Below are 18,227 nucleotides of genomic sequence, written 5' to 3' on the forward strand. Positions count from 1 at the left end.
TTCATACTTGCTAAAGCTGAAAGCTTTATGGGCTTCGAGACTAAAGAGAGTTCAGATCGGAAGTTACAACTTCAGATTTTAGCTCATACCCAAGAATAGCTTCTTATTATGCTAGAAAGCCCAAATCTTTAACCCAATAAGATATATAATGAAATGAGGTCAAGGAAACAACTTGATACCTTCCAAAAGATGTTAACTGAGGTAGATTTCAGATCCTGTACATTCCTTGCTTCTAGTCATTTGTTCTTCAAGCTCTTCCCACCAAGAATCCTCTTCCAAATCCTAAAACACACAAGAATGATGCACACACATGGATTAGGGTTTATAGACTATCAAGAGGGTGTAAGGGGAGGCTGAGGAGGCCAATGATCCTTTAAATAGGTGTAAAAACCCTGGAAATTAGTGTTTCATCCTCCAGCTCCTACTCGTCGAGTCCCTTGTTGGATTGGACGAGTATGTCACTTAAACACATGGACCAACCCGCTGCTACTCGACGAGTCAGGCAACCAACTCGTCGAGTAGACCTTGAAATCAAGAGAATTTCTAACCATAAATTGATACTCGAGAATTAGGGCGTTACATGGGGAGCCTCAACTCGATGAGTTGGCAGCTGGGAAGGAAACCCTAATTAATTGTTAGGGTCTTGCAACCTATTTAAAGTCCTTAAGTCCTTTTTTTGGCCTCCTTATCAGCTTTCATTGTTTTCCCAACCCTAAATTGAGTTGCAGCCTCCATTATCAAGTTTTTGGAGCATTGGAAGGAAGTTGGTGTTTTTTTTGTGCATTGTGAGGGAATTAGGAGATCTTGAAGTTTCTATCTTGGAGAAGGAAGTCTTAGATCCAGAATCACTCCATTCTTCCAGCCACTTTCAGGTATCAAGTTCATACCTTGACTTATGGATGATTAGATCTCATTATTTTCGGTTTTGTTGTGTTTTGGCCTCTTTTTAGGGATAATGATGGAGTAAAGTCATTTTAGGGGTTGTTCCTTCAAATCTGAGTTGGTTTTGGTACCCTTGAGCCTAAAGGTGCAAAATGTATGAGGATTTTGGTGTCAGACGTACATTAAGTCAATTAATAAGTCCATTCCAAGCTTAAGAGCTTCATTTAGACATGCATGAATGTAAAGTTGCCAAATTTACGTTCATGCATGTCTAAATGAAGCTCTTAAGCTTGGAGTATGCCAGATATAAGTTGTGGGCTAGGAAGGGTACGCTAGACTCATACTGAGGACTCATTAGCATTCCAGTTATGAGTTGAGGGCTAGGGAGGGCATGTCAGACTCATATTGAGTGCTTATTAGCATTCCAAATACGATCTGAGAACCGGGTGATATCTCGGACTCGTTCTGTGGGCTACTCATTGATATTCCAGTCCAGGGACTAAGGGAGCAAGCCAGGCATAAGTTATGGGCCCAAGGGCAAGCCAGACTTATGATGTGGGCTCGAGAGCAAGCCATATATGAGTTGTAGGCCTGATATGCAAGCCAAACTCATACTATGGACTCAACTGGTAATCTAATCTTTTAGCTGTGTACCGAATACATGTTGTTATTTGTATATGTTATTTGTTTGGGTGTTGGTACTTTGGGGGAACTCACTAAGCTTTGTGCTTACAGTTTTGGTTTATGGTTTCAAGTACTTCAGTGGATCGTGGCAAGGTGAAGGCATGACCGTACATATCCTTGCATTTTGGACTTATGATTTCTGGAAAACTCTGATAATGTGAATGTTTTGAAAACTATGTTGAAAGAGATTCTGATTTTTAAATAATGTTTTGGGAACAATGGTTTTTTAAACACTTCTATAGGAAAAGGGTTGTTTTGAAAAGTTTAAATTTTATGAAAATTTATGGATGTTACACCCAAGCCCGATTCAACCCTAAATCGAAGGTTTCACATGACTAGGGTGAATTCACGACCCCTATTTTACTATTTTAAATGCTTTACGGGGGAGGGGGATACATGTTTGGTTTTATCAAAATATATTTATATCTATAAATATCAAATCATTTTATAAAGCTTAAAGCCTTAAGATAATATAACTATAAATACTATGCCTAGTTATAAGCTATGATATTATGCCTTAGAGATATGATGCCCGATAGTTTAGAAATAGATAGTACCTAGATGTTATAATGGCCAAATCCCTAGGGTAACGTACTACCTAGAATTAATGCTAGTCAAATATAGGGATATGCATTGTATTTAGTTGCTACTCTGTCCAAATATATATGAATACTTATATATCCATGATAATTATGAGATCAAAAGATATAATTATCAAATATAAGAAAAAAAAAGATTTATATTATGATATTTATAGGAAATCCCTAGGAAGGATTTAAAAACATAAAAGATAAATACATAAGGTCAATGCGTTAGTGAGCTATTATATTCATCCAAAGGCCTTGATTAAATTCGACATTCTCCGATACCTATAATCATTAATCTTGCCAGTGATAAAAAGATATGTATAGATCTGTAAGGGGATTGACAACCCCACATGTGATTGCTAACTACAATCCCGACATGATAACTTTCTTATCATTCACTATTCGATGTCCGATGAAGCATCGTGACAAGGTAAATTATTAGTCAAATAGTGTTTATTATGGGGGCTCATTATAATACATTAGATTACCTTAGAGATTTGACTACTATTGGGGACACCTTAGAATGGTAGATAAAATACGTTAAGATCGTTAGATATCCTACAAAGATAGTAAATTAGGATATATATATATATATATATATATATATATATATATATATATATATATATAAGGAAATCTCCAATAAAGTCCTAAAATTTTGATCCGGTTTATGTTTTAGTCCTAAACTAATTTTTGTTTACGAAAAAGTCCTAAAAACCGGCAAAAGTTTGCATTTTGACCATTTTTGACTGGTTAGAACCGGTAACAAATTAATTTGGGACTATTTCATAAATTGACAAAAAATATTTGGGCTTTTCTGCAAAAACAAAAAATATTAGGGCTTTTCTGCAAACAAAAGCTTTATTATTATTATTATTATTATTATTATTATTATTATTATTATTATTATTATATATATTAAATTTGTTATTATTAATATTATTAATAATACATATAAATACATTTAAATAAAAAAATATATTAAAAACATTTTATAAAGGTGAAGATTGAGCAGATGGTAATGTTTTAAGCATTGAAATCAAGAATGTTTGTTTGTATATTCTAACTTTGTATTATTATTATTATTATTATTATTATTATTATTATTATTATTATTATTATTATTATTATTATAAGTATACTATTTTTTAAATTTTTTATTATTAATTTAATTAATAATACATTTAAATTTAAAATATATATATATATATATATATATATATATATATATATATATATATATATATATATATATATTAAAGACATTTTATAAAGGTGGAGGTTGAACAGATGATAATGCTTTAAGCATTGAAATCAAGAATGTCTGTTTGTATATTCTAACTTTGTATATGGTCATTTCACATTTGTTATTATTGTTTTTAATTCAGAATATTAATATTTAACAATTTAAAAAGAGCTACCGATTTTTCAAATTGTTTACAAATAGTGAGCGTGTGATTTGCGGGTATGTCTTGTGTGTAAGTATTTGAATTACCAACATGTGTGTTGCTCTTTTTCATTATTTTATCTTTATGTTTTTTTGGAAACATAATAGATATAGTGTATAAAGCAAAACAAATCATATTACTTTCTATTAAACAATATATTGTAATTAATACTTTCGAATTTTGATATGTGTCAACAATGTAAATATTTATTGTAGATATGTTGGATTTGAAAATAAATAATTCTACCTTAAAAAAATTTATATACAAAGTGATAAACCATTTTATCTTAAACTATTTATACAAAATTTTACAAATAGACAACTTCTTTTAAATTGATAACTGTTAATATTTTGAATTGAAAACAATAATAAGAAATGTGAAATGATTATATACAAAGTGAAGACATGCAAGCAGATATTCATGATTTCAATATTTAAAGCATTAGCATCACCACCACATTCACCTTTAATTAATTTCTTTAATATTTTTTTATTTAAGTGTATTTATATGCATTATTAAAAATATTAATAATAATGAATTTAAAAATTAGTATACTTGCTTATATTTTTAATAATATTAATAATAATAATAATAATAATAAGGTTTTTGTTTGCAAAAAAGTCCTAATATGTTTTTTGCAGATTAGTCCCAATATTTTGGGTCATTTTATGAAATAGTCCCAATATTTTAGGTCAGTTTATGAACTAGTTTCAAATTAATTTGTTGTCGGTTCCAACTGGTCAAAAAGGATCAAAATGCATACTTTTTCCGGTTTTTTGGATTTTTTCGTAAACAAAAATTAGTTCAGGATTAAAACGTAAACCAGACCAAAATTTTAGGACTTTATTAGAGATTTCCCTATATATATATATATATATATATATATATATATATATATATATATATATATATATATATATATATATATATATATATATATATATATATATATATATATAAGATAGGATCACTAGATATCCTAAAAGATAGTAAGGTAGGGTTAATAAAATACTTTTAAAAAAAATTTTGTAAGAGAAAAAGGATTCTTATATTAATATAACCCACTAAAATCCGAAAACTATAAACATATGTGCAGTCACCAACATTATGTTGATGTTTTCCAAAAATACATGTATTCAAGGAAGCTGCTGGAGTTTTAGCTCTGTCTGTTTATCATATTTAGTCATGTTTTGGTTGCGTGCTTGTCTTTTAAAACAATGTAATCCCAAAATAATTTATAATAAATAAACGAAATGTTTGTGATATTCTTTTATGTTATGTTCTATATATATGTTTATGCCTCAGCCCAATCTCCCATTGTTCGCACCGCCCGCCGTTTCTACTGCCAACCAGGGGTGTGACACGTGAAACCCATGGTTTACTAACATGATTGCCTCCCCTGACATTATCAAATGAATGTTGGAATCTACTCTATTCCTATCCCATTCACCAGCTTCCTCATTCTTTTTTAATGTTTTAATTTTCAAATGTGACAGAAAGTAGGGTTCATGTCTTCTTCATCTTCATTTGATCTAGGGCTTCTCTAACTTTGGATTTGATGTATCTTCATCTTCATTTGATACGGGGCTTCTCTAACTTTGGATTGGATGTATCTTCATCTTCATTTGATTTGGGGCTTCTCTACAATGATGCATTCCACCTCTCCTAACTTATTTAAAATCAGGAATGTAATTCTACTCGTAATCTGTAAATTTTCATTATACTAAAATGACATACTAATAATTAAATCCCAACAAAAACTAATAACCACGAGGATTCGGGAGAACAATCATCAAAGGATAACCAAAATGCTTTAATCGAATTTTTGTTATTGAATGTGTATACAATTACCGAGAGACCAAAGAAGACACCACTAAAAAAAAACGTTTTGGCTACAAAGAAAGTCAAAACTCAAAAGCCTTTAACCAATTTTTACATTTTGCCCATGCGTTTATGCCTTATTTACATATTAAACCCTAGACAATTCGTTTTAAACCATTCTAGTCATTGGCTTACAAACATGTCAAGTTGAAAGTCAAACCTTGTTACCGAACTCGAAACCGAAAACTTTGGATAGTCAACCTGTAACCTAACATTTCATGTTGATTAAGCCGTTCACACCAAACTAAACAGCTCGAAGTTCTCCCAACATCGCATTGATCCCTACCAAACCTCTCGCCATCCAAGCCACTTTACTTTGTATTCCATAAAATGATATAAAAGTACATTTTGTGTTTTATTGGTATTATTTTTGTATATCTATAACATTTTATTATTTTAATTTTTATTAACTTATTTCATATTTAATTATAATTACACACAAAAAAAGTAGCATTGTCAAATAAGAGATTATAAGGTATTTTATACATTGCTTAATTTATGAATAAGAAACACCAGCTCCAGCTGCATATAAGAGATTATATGGTATTTTACAGATAACTTTGACTATATAGAAAATATTATCGTGGATGTCTTATGAACAGGTCACATGAAGAGTATGTTGTACAGACCATGTTCATTGAGGGTTACATTAAAAAGAAAGCACTAATAATAATAACAAAAATACATTTTTTTTATGTTTTTTTAACTTTAAAATAATACGATGATGAAAAGTGCACAGGTATATGCAATTCACAACTCTTAAAATCATTCCCATTTTAAACCCCCGAGTTATCACCCAATCATAATTTATCTATCCCAACGCCTCAAATAACTATCATATTACAAAGTTACCAATACAACAAAAAGATTTAATAGAAAGGACGTTTCATTCTTTCTAAACTATCCTTACTATACGCAACATATTTCTTACCAAAAATCCTGCGACCATACGTGGCACTCACCAAGTCTATGATTAAAGGGAACTGCAGAGTCACAAATGAAGTAATTGGTAGGCATGTCAACACAACTATTGGTGTAAGAATTCTTGAGTTTCTTTGACCAAATACAAGGTACAACGTTGCACCAAAAGCTATTATCATGGCTGTGGTTGAGATAAACAACGTGGCCAAACCAATAATCAACTTTGTGGGCAACTTGAAGAGGAAGTCTTGTTCAGCAAAACGTGCAGTGAGAATTGACAAAAACATTAACAATGAAGTAACAGCTGCGAATAACGATATGGCATCTGATATTGCAAATATTGTGAAGGCAGTGTGGTTAGTAAAAAGTGGTATCCCAGTGTCTTGATTGTTTCCTCCTGGCACTGTAATAGCAGCTGCAAACACAATGGTGGTGATCAATGCAGCTGTAATAGTGTAGGACTCGGCAGTTGCCTTCATCCATTTTTCTCCCTCAATCACCAACTCCTTGTGTTCTCTTGTAAATACCATTTGAGGTGTTTCGTCAAAAGAGTTCTTCTGTTTGATGTTTAGTGGACATACAAATCCTTCGACTTCCTACAAGATTAGATTATGTTAAGTATGCTTGATAAATAAGTTTTGTTCTTGAAACATTATATTCGTACCTTAAACCATTGTAGTTCACTTTGTATCTGTAAAGCTGCTCCCGATATGAGATTAAGTTTGTTGGTAGGTGCCAATCTTGCAGCCAGATGTAATAGGTTATTCCCAGAAGAGTCCTTGATTGTTCTGTAAATATTCTTATGATCGCTCATATGATATAACAGGTTGTAAACCTTTTCAGAGCGATTTATCACAGCATATTGAATAATGTTGTGACCATCTTTGTTTGTACTCCAAATTGCGTTTTTGAAGAAAGGCACAATCCAGTGTACAACCTCGTATGCATTTTCTCTTATGGCTTCAAATATTGGATTTGTATAACATCGATGGAAAGAGCTCGGGTCATTTTTATGTTTTATTCGTCTACATACTGTCTCTAATAGCTCCATAGCATCAGCATGAACTTGAACTCTCTTTATAATAAATGGTCGCACTGAAAGACCAAATGAGCATGTCAAACAAAGAACTGTGTACTCTTCTTTCTCTTCCATTTTTGGTTATAAAATGATGGTAACTGTCAGTTCATCTTACCTAACATCTTAAGCATTCGTGGGAAAAGAAAAATCACATAAAAAATCCCTGCATTACACGATAGATAGTTTGTTAGAGTTATGTGGTTATGCAATGTGCAACCACGAAATTAGAAGGTGCTACAACAAAATCTTTGAGAGTTGCAATTTTAATATGCATGTGGAATGAAATAATAGATAGTGAAAACAACACAGAACAAATCTTGGACTAATGAATTACCCCAAATGAATAACCCTAATAATACTGTAAGTAACAAACAGCAACAAGCTCTTGGATGTAATCTGGAAACATCACAAAAAGTTTGCAAGAATTCAGCTCCTTTGTAATGCATTATTTCAGTCCCTTCAAAGTAGAAAATCGGTGTAGAGGAAGTTCGTTAGAGAAGCCTTATAACAAATTGAGAAGGTAAAATCTTGCAGAATCAAGATAGAAAGCAACAAACCAGCGTATGCTTCAACTTTATTAAGTTCAGATGGGAAATTCTGAGCTATAGCCATCAGCACAGCGTCAGTATCCACTCTTTTGACGTGCCTCATCAAATCATTTGCCAAGTCTAAGTATATTTCAAAGTTAGTTGTTGCATTTACGTTGCTAGTTTTTGGACTTTTGACATAAAAGTCCTTAAGTTTGACAAGTTTTGTCCCTTTGACGAGATTTGTCTAAAACTTGCTAGGTTTTTTTTTTTTCATCTCATGATTTTCATGTTAAATGTGGAAAACATACTTAGATAAAAACATAAAAGATTTGTAAATTTAAGGGCTTTTTTTCCAAATTGTAAAATTATGGGAAAAAATGAATTTTTTTTGACAAACCGTAACATTAACACACCTAAAATGGTCACATGGACAAAAGTGTCACATTTTGACAAACCTAAGGACTTTTATATCAAAATCCCTTAGTTTTTTGTTTTTTTTTTGAATCCTATAGCCACTTACGAAAATTCTTTGAAGAAATAACAGAAACCAAAAGCTCGTCACCACTTGTGCCATAAAACAATGTATCCTTCTCTATGTCAGTATTCATCTGAGCCAACAAAAACTGAGACGTTTCGGTATGCATACTGGAAAGCGCTATGGCTAGTGATGTGTGACCCTCTTTATTCTTAGCCAACAACAAATCTCGGTTTCTTTCCACCAAGATCTTAGCAGCTTCAGTGTAGCCAATAATAGCCGCAACATGAAGTGGTGTGTTGCCATCTGAATTCCGCACAGCTGACAATCGTATGTTCTCCGGTATCAAGTTAAGCAGGTTTAATATGAATTGTGGCTTTTGGGTAGTTCCCACTGCTACATGGAGTGCTGAGTTTCCATTATTGGTGATTTTCTCTATGGAAGTAACTTTGTGTTTCCTTTTTGTTTCAAGAACTAAATCCCAATCTCCTGATCGAATAGCACGGTCCAAATGTTCGTGAGCCTCTGCTCTTTCTTCTTCATGTTTATCTAAATTTGCATATTAATTGTTATGAAGGTAAACAAACTATAAGATAAAAAATATGTGTTGTAATATTCTAATCTAAGCTAATCATTAGGGATACCATGGAAAGAAAAATGGTAAGATAAATACATGCAAAGAGTGCATATAAATGTTAGGATAAAGGGAGTGATATCATACGTGTAGCATTGTCATCTTGCCACTCTACATGTTCAATTAGCCATTTAAAAAGGGATGGTTTGTCATAGCATTTTTTTCATATTAGTAAAAAAAGTCAGATTAAAAATTGATTTTTGACTTTCTCTCCCATCTACAACAAGTTGCTGAACTCCTTGCCATGCCATGGTCAAGGGGCAGTGATTCTATGTCATGCTACTGTCGATATCAGCATGCCCATGAGTGGCACTGAACCATTCCCTTTAGCCATATAAGGTATATGAACCTTTGAATACGATAGCAGTCATATGGACTGCGACACACACACACACACACACACACACACACACACACATATATATATATATATATATATATATATATATATATATGCATTAGTAGTCCATATATATGAATATTTTTCAAAAAAAAAAGACAAAACGCCGATTGTTTTTTTGAGCCTAAAAGTTGTTGAGACGTATTTTGTTATATTTGTTGTTTTGATTTTGAAAAATGATGTTTTGATTAGAAGTTCTTAAGTTCACACAAATATTTAGGTTCTTAAAAAACATGCATGCGTGTGTGTGTGTGTCTATATATATATATATATATATATATATATATATATATATATATATATATATATATATATATATATATATATATATATATATATATAGACAAAATTGCAAAAATGGTCCCCGTGGTATGCATTTTTTTGGGGTTTTAGTTTAAACCGCAACTTTTTTTGGCTTCGTGGTCCTTTTGACCATGTTTGCTTGTGATTTTGGTCCCTTGGAAAATTGAAAAGACTAAAATGCCCTTTCTGATATACTTTTTATGTTTTTCCATTTTAATTTAAAGGAAAAAGAAAATAATTGATTAATTTGGGCCCACATCTCTCTCTCTCTCGCTCTCTCTCTCTCTCTCTCTCTCTCTCTCTCTCTCTCTCTCTCTCTCTCTCTCTCTCTCTCTCTCTCGCGGCCACACCCTTTTTACCTGATCGCCTTCTTCATCAACAAATACACACACTGAGATTAAAACACACACACACACACACACACACACACTGAGGTAGGGACCGATGATTCCTCAAACTCCAGTGCATCCTTCTTCTCCGGCGACAGTGAGGCCACAGGTGTGAGTCGAAAATTAGGAGGGTGGTGTTATGTGGTGGTTCAATGATGATGATAATGCTCATGGAGGTTCCAGATGCTCCCACTACCCTAACACAAACAAAATCGACCCTCTTCAGCCTCCTCTACCGCTGCCATCTCCAATGTGGTTGTTTCTCATGTTCCCGATCTGCCATCCAATTTGCCATTGTTTGTGATTACCAATCTAGTTTTCCTTCATTTTGGTGACCCTAACTGCAGATGAAAACTCTGATCTGGTTATGATATGGTTTCTCCATCATTGAATCGTCAGCTACCATAGGTTATGTGAGGAAGAGGGTGCAGGGATTTCGATGAACCAAGAACAAAACACAAATACATACACCTACTGTCTTCTCTAGAAAATCCTAATCTTTTAAATCACGAGTCTCCTTCATCGAATTCTTAAAATCCCCATAAGGATTCTCAGATTCCAAGTATCAAACTTGTGGGGTCAAGTTAAAAAAAAAACAACCATTCAGACTTACCTCACATACAATCATTTTCTTTTACATGCTAGACGATTCTAATGAGTTCGTGAAGGATTTTGGCGAGGTTGTTGCCGACAATTACGGTGACTCTGAGGATTATGGAAACGATATGCTATTTGGGCCTCATCAAGTGTTTTCTGAGTAAGATAATCAATTCTTGAATTTAGTAATTGCTTCGGCCTACCTAATTCATCGATCGATTCATCTTGTAAATCAGAGTCATCCTTATGAGTTTTCTCTGTATCGGTAAGGGGAAATGGCACCAGGGGGAAGAAGATGAGGAAGTTGTGAGTAGTTAGGTTTGGAGAGAGAGGGAGAGAGAGAGAGAGAGGTATGGTGGATATGTAGGCCCACATTTATATTTAATAATAATAATAATTTTAAAAAGTGAAAGAAAAATGAAAATTAATTTCATTAAGGGTATAATAATCTTTTTAGTTTGGACAGGGACCAAAACTGCATATAAACTAGCTCAAAAGGACCACCAATCTAAAAAAATGAAGGTTTGGACTAAAACCTTAAAAAAATACATACCACAAGGACCCTTTTTGCAATTTTGTCTATATATATATATATATATATATATATATATATATATATATATATATATATATATATATATATATATATATATATATATATATTACTCGAATATAAAAGTATATTTCAGTAATTACATAAACATTTCAATCAAGTAAAAGTAGAGTTAATATCATAAAAAATAAAATAAAATAAAATAAAATAAAACTCTTATATATTGAGTTATTTTTTTTTTAATTAAACTCAATTTTTAATTTTCTGAAAAAACCTTATTTTTTACTTGAAAATCCCTTTAGCTTTTTTTTTTTTAAATAACCCTCAACTTTTTAATTGTTTTTGAAAAAACACTTAAGTTTTTATTTTATTTTTCCTAAAAAAATGCATTTACAATTAACAAGTATTTTTTTCGTAAATAACTACTAAATGGTAGATGGTCAAACCGGGAATAATAAAAGAAGCATGATCTTTATCAAAAATAAATAAATAAATAAATAAAGTTTAATACACAAAAAAAAAATAGCTTTATACCTTTAAAAGAGCATATCATTGTTAATATATCAAATTTACTAAAGTTAAGTTTTTTGTGTTTTACAAACTAATAGGAAACATGAGTACATGTTTCATTGACTCCTAGTTTTTTTTTTTTTTAAATGTGAAACTTTAAATGGATGGGATGCAGACAAAATAAGTATTAAATGCTTGTTTCATCTAATGTAACCATGAACCCTTATTTTACTAATATTGTATCTAAAATAATTTAATCACCAACTCAAAGAAAAGATAGTTTTGCAAACAAGAGATTGTACCTGCAACAACAGGAGGCAGTTGTGGAACAACAGCATGACCATACATTGTCTGCAGTTCATTCCACACATCCATTGCACTGCAATCTTCTTCGGTCTGTTGATCTGCGAAACGATCCAAAACACACCCGAGTGTCTCTCTCGATAGCGAACCAAGAATCCAACCTTTGACAAGAGAATCAGATCTTGTCCACAGCCAGTGAATGTTAGGCTCACCCACTTTCTCCTTCCCGGAAACAACCATTTGAGGGCTTACAAGTGTTCCATCGATGAAACCAAGCATAGCATGACTCTTTAAGAGACATAGCATCTGTGTTTTCCAAATACGATACTCATCCTTACAACTCAGCTTAAAGGTAACAAAATTGGGAGCACAAACATGTGATGGGTATGGGTATGAGTATTCTTCTTCTTCGATTTCAAGTGTGATATGTGGATTAGAACTTGAGCTTGCCATCTTTGTATGTTTGTTTCTTTTGTTTCTTCGAATCCTGCTTCCAACTTGTTACATATTAATTTATGCTAGAAAAAAGATGGAGTTGACTTGCTTCATTGGAGATGGCGTCGACCCCACCTAATAGTTAAAGCACAACTAACATAGTAATAAGTTATTTAACAGAACTATTAACAGATGTTAGTAACGTTAGTTGTTGGCTAGTTAGATATTTAATTTTAGTTGTTGGCTAGCTAGTTAGATATTTTGTTAGGCTCATGATAGATAGAACAGCGTAGTATAGCTCTATGTACTGTATTTTCCATTTTGTTCAGTTTAATCAGAGAAAATGTTCTTCAATCTTCATACGTTTCTATTAACCTTGTATTTGAAAATGTGCTAATTAGCTGTTCTTAGCTCGGAGTTTGGACACAAAGATGTGATGTTGATGGTTATGGATAAGTTGGAGTTTTCGTCTGTCATTTGTATAGAATTCTTGTACTTTTTTGTTTTACTCTTCTTACATATTTAAGGTAGAGAGACGGAGTTTACATGTAGTGCTGAATGTGAATTGTTTACTAACTAATTACTGAGGCAAGATCCATGAAACATGGGAGATTGCATATTTCACACCTAATCCCTACTTACTATATTAGTTTATTTAGTTTAGTGTAATTTAAATTAATATTAATATATATAACTTAATAATGATAATCGTATTAATTACAGAGTTTTTTTTATGCATTGCTGTTAAACTTATGTTTAAACACGTGTTAATAACTAGCTGATTTTAATTAATTAGCTGGAAATTAGAGATTGCTAACACTGGTTTGGGCCACAAATATGAAATGCTGATGGTATGGGTTTGTTAGAGCCTCAGCCTGCCATTTGTATGCCAAAATAAAATTTGTATTTTTTTTTTCTTTATGTCGATCTTCATTCCATCTTCTTTCCTAATTAAGCTACAAAGATGGAGTCGACTTGTGCTGAAAAAAGGCATGTTAACCTAATTAATGCTTGTTAATTCATGAGGCAAGAGACAGCCAACCTAACCCTCTCAATTGTAATATTAGGGATAATGTTACCAAGATCCTACAAACTTTAGGAGTTTCTAAGAATTATATATAAATAAATATAGAATTTCATCACAAGTTGGTGATTGCTTTTGACAGAATTCTATTAGATGTAATCTGAAAGAAATATATTTTTTTTAAACACGACACTAAAATTGAGGGAAAAAATAGACATATATGTAAAATATGTCACAAAGTGGCTAAAAGATTTGAAATTTTCCTCTAAGACTCGAGGGTGTGTATACAGAGAAATTTTTACTTTTTGTCTGTCACGTCGGCTTTTTCCTTATCAAAACGCACGAAATTGTCATCTTTCACCATTTTTCACTTTCATTTATTTTTTAAATAAAAATAATTGATTTTTAAGTTATGATTTTTTTTAATAATGATTAATTAACATAAAAACTGATTAAAGTTAAACCACTTCATTAATTAAAACAAAAAAAAAGATTAAAGTAACTAGAAAAAACAACCTAGATTTTAAAAAAACGAACCAATCTACGGGAAATATATTTTCATGATCTTCTATTTCTTCTTCAAAACTAGCTCGAGAGCCGGTCTCGAAATGATCAGTGTTTTCCATCAAGAACTTCATATCCTCAATTTATTGCCTTTCTGCATGTTCCTTCTTCTTTTCGGCTTCTTTTTCTTTGTCGAATGTCAAACATTGTGCAAAGATCAGATTGTATCTGTGACATCCCCAATTTCACGGCCAGAAAAGACCAATTTGTTTATGCTTTATTTAAAATCAGAGTATCATTTTTAAAAATAATATTGCGAAATTTGTACCCAAAAATATGATAAGTGTATTATCAAAGTATTTCCGAAGAAATATATTTTCATTATATTAAAAACATTGGGATGACATCGTCAATACAGTGCATAAGCATAAACAGAAATATACATGCCTTACAAACATATATTATTCTAATGGCCTATAATCTATAGATCTCACATCAAATCATCACTCCTGTGCTCTTTTTCCATTGCTTGTAATACAAGAAACTGAGTGGGTCGAGCTTGGGAGCCTGGTGAGCACATAGGGTTTTCAACCCACAATAATTAAGTTCTTTAATTTTATCAAATCTTTCAACCTTGAGGATTATCATCGGGATAGACAATATTGCTTGGGGGATTCCTCATCAATATATGTTGGTAAGGCAACCATGAGGGGGATGAAGTACACCTGGTGAACACATCGTTCACAAACACCTACAGGTTGCAAGCCTGTTAGCATTCCACTAGACTGTCTAGAACAGTCTATGGTCATCATTTATACTCCGCTAGATGAATGGGTCAACTTTCAACATCGAGGCCTCTCATTATTTTATTTCATCTTTCATCATCTATTTCATTTACTCATCTTTTCCCAGCATATTGTAGGTATAAAATACGTATAAAATTTAAATCAAGTAAAACATGTATACATCGTTCATCCATCATAGATATCAAATGACTATAATGAGTTTTAAATGGTTTCTTCTCATGACCATGTGAATCTATATACATTCATTCTAGGATGAGAATGACTTATGTTTGTCCAACCTAAAATCCATGATATATCACGTTGATGACGATAAATATTTTTAAAACAAATTTTAGGGATTTCTCATTAATCAGAGGGATGAACCAATTCTTTAACTTCAAATGTGTGAAATCTCAGTATTACTCGCTAGACATTTCTAATTCCTAACCTATATTTTTACATGTATTCGGGTGGCAATAACAAACGAAGACTTAGAGAATGACTTAGGATTTTAGAAATCCACATTATTGTGTGGTTACTTCAACTATTTTTTTGATATTGTGATTTTTAATCATGTGTCTAATTGATGGGTTTTGGTCCTAAGAACATCCTATGTGCTCATACAAACCCTAATGCTTGGATCTAGGTTTCTCTATTGTACATGCAAGTTATCCAAGACTATAAACCCTAATTCTAACATATGGAAATCGATATTAACATATAATTAGGTTTAAGATATTACCTTGATTTTTATGTAGTAATAACAATCCCAATTCCTCCTTGAATTGACTTTGGAAGGCTTAGAGTCACAAGTGTCACTCCTCTAATGGTTCACAAACACCATAAGCAAGAGGATGAAGAGGAGAGAGGATGGAGGCTGCCCAAAAATGTATGAAACCCTAGCAAGAAGCTTGTCCACGTTTTTGGTCCTTAAGGGATCTATATATAGTGAGGCAATTAGGGTTATCTAACATGGAAACCCTAATTTGGATGCTTAAGCCCTAAGCAACCCATGGAGCCCTTTCCTTAAGGCCTTGGATGATTTCATAGGGGCTTCCCCCATAGAATTCGTCCAAGTTATGATAAAAGGCAATCCATGGCCCAAATTGCAATTATCTTATAATTACAATTCTAGTCCCTTAAGTTTAATTAATCTCTTTTAGTCACAAAACTAATTACCAATTAATCATTGACTAATATTAATTAAACAATATGATTTCTCCTTTAATAAATTATTCTCATAATATATTAATAAATCATATTTAATCCTTTCTCTCCATAATTCATCCTATCAAGTTGTTTTGGTGAAGGCAACCCAAAAGGACCATGCACCATCGGGTCAAGTACATACCAAAATAGTTATGGACTTAGACACTAATCCAACAGTCTCCCACTTGGATAAGTCTAATAACTATTCTGCGTATGACTTCAGATCCTGATCTGCAATCGTAGCTTTCCAAAGCCGTTGTCAACTCTGATCCTATCAGATACGCGTGTCCTTAGATAAGGGATCATATATTCCTCCATTCTATGAGATATGATTTCAAATCATTCTCTTTGTACTATATCTCGATTCCCAATTTATGACGACTGACTAATTGAACAAATCAAATTAGCCCTAGCCCGGCCGAGCATTTACGTTTGTCATCACTAAATCATCGAGGGGCCCAAAGATATCGCTTTTATCCTACTTGGGATAAAAGGAACGGATAAACTGTGATACAATGCTTGCTTGCACTTACTCACCGAATCACACACAACAATATGTTTTATAACACCAAGTTACTAGTGCGTTTACATATTATCAATGTGCAACCGATTTGCAAGATACAACTCACACATCTCGGTTTCAAGAATATAAGATGTTATCGTCTCACCAATCACTCTTGATACAATTCATGGAGTGATCCAAGTGAGCGTGGGTTTAATCCAATGCTCAAATCATATTCATAAGCACTCATGAACGTTGCAGCAAACATTTGCTTATGTCTAATACTCTTTTAGACAATCCACACACCAATTCACGACAGTCTTCATTCATATCTACTTCCAACATATGAATGATTGTGGCCCATTCGAATAATTTGACTGTTCTCAACCAATTAAATTATTCAGGAAGTCAAAACATGCAAAATGTGAAACACAAGAATAATACTAATCCCATATGGCCTCAACCCTTTGAGCATAAATAAAACACCTTTTATTTATCTCCATATCGATTACTCATTATTTGTCGTTTCGGTTAATCAACTTCTTACTTGAATTACAACACTTGTCCCATGCTCCTAGCATGCACACAATGTTTACCTATGGTTCTTACTTTGTGAAATAGATCACATTGAACACATTTCCAATCATTCTCATTTCACAACTCTAAATCCTTTTTCATAAGTGTAAGAATATCAAATTCTTGCCATTTATAGAATATGCTAGATTCTAACATTTTATGCAATGATCCTTTCGTAATATCACTGCACCAAAGTCACAAAGACTATTGCCAATGATATTACAAAGTTCTCTATTGAAGATTGTTACAAGACAATTCCTTAGATATGATGTCTCTCACTCAAAGTACATTCCTTTGAACATCCTTTTGCATAAAAGTTTCTAATCTAGACATAGATTTTCAATATTCAATTCCCCATATGGACACGCTTCCATATTTTCCATATGACAACTCATTCTTAATAGAATCTTATCTATTCGTAATGATGTCGATATGGTCCATCCAATATGGAAACATTTCCATAAGTTCCATATGATAACTCATTCTTAATAGAATCTTTTCTATTCATAATAATGTCGATATGGTCCATCCAATACCATGCTTCCAACTACTCACAAGCGACCAACCTCGTCAAACTTTGGATTGTCCTTTGATAGTTGTTTAATTGTTTTAGTCAAAACCAATTCTAGTCCCTTTTCCCTCTAAATGCGCTCGACATTTGGAAAATTTTAGAATGGTCAAACATTAAAGCATTTGCAATCGATCCTATACCCGAAGCGTATGGGACACGACGCATAATGTTTTATTTGCTATGTTCTCAAAATTCGAATTGTGAAGAGGAATGCCGTAATCATAATCGAAATTTTAAGAACACACTATGTATCTTTGACTAAATTTTATTAATATTCCACAACCTAAGCCTTTAGATTTGAAATGAAGCATAATATAGCAAAACAACTATACAACCCTTACGACTTTGCAAGGTATAACTCTTGTTTTCTATAATTAATATTGCCAACTTGCAATATGTTCCTTAATAATCATACAATCATAACTTTTATGCTCCCACTATCTTGA

The 18,227-nt window shown here is 32.4% G+C and overlaps 1 protein-coding gene across 1 annotated transcript; it reads right to left on the reverse strand.

The window, feature by feature from the left end:
- Window positions 1–6,271: 6,271 nt before the first annotated feature.
- Window positions 6,272–12,713, reverse strand: LOC145063666 (uncharacterized). Its single transcript, XM_079011262.1, has 7 exons — window positions 12,175–12,713; window positions 8,532–9,035; window positions 8,039–8,149; window positions 7,816–7,938; window positions 7,597–7,644; window positions 7,068–7,498; window positions 6,272–6,999 (listed from the first exon to the last, which is right to left on the reverse strand). The coding sequence occupies exons 1-7, from the start codon at window positions 12,626–12,628 to the stop codon at window positions 6,352–6,354; spliced, it is 2,319 nt and encodes a 772-aa protein (XP_078867388.1). The 5' UTR covers window positions 12,629–12,713; the 3' UTR covers window positions 6,272–6,351.
- Between the last annotated feature and the right edge of the window lie 5,514 nt (window positions 12,714–18,227).

Source organism: Lactuca serriola, chromosome 7 (genome assembly GCF_051521515.1).
Source record: "Lactuca serriola cultivar US96UC23 chromosome 7, Lser_US96UC23_V15, whole genome shotgun sequence".
Taxonomy (NCBI): Eukaryota; Viridiplantae; Streptophyta; class Magnoliopsida; order Asterales; family Asteraceae; genus Lactuca; species Lactuca serriola.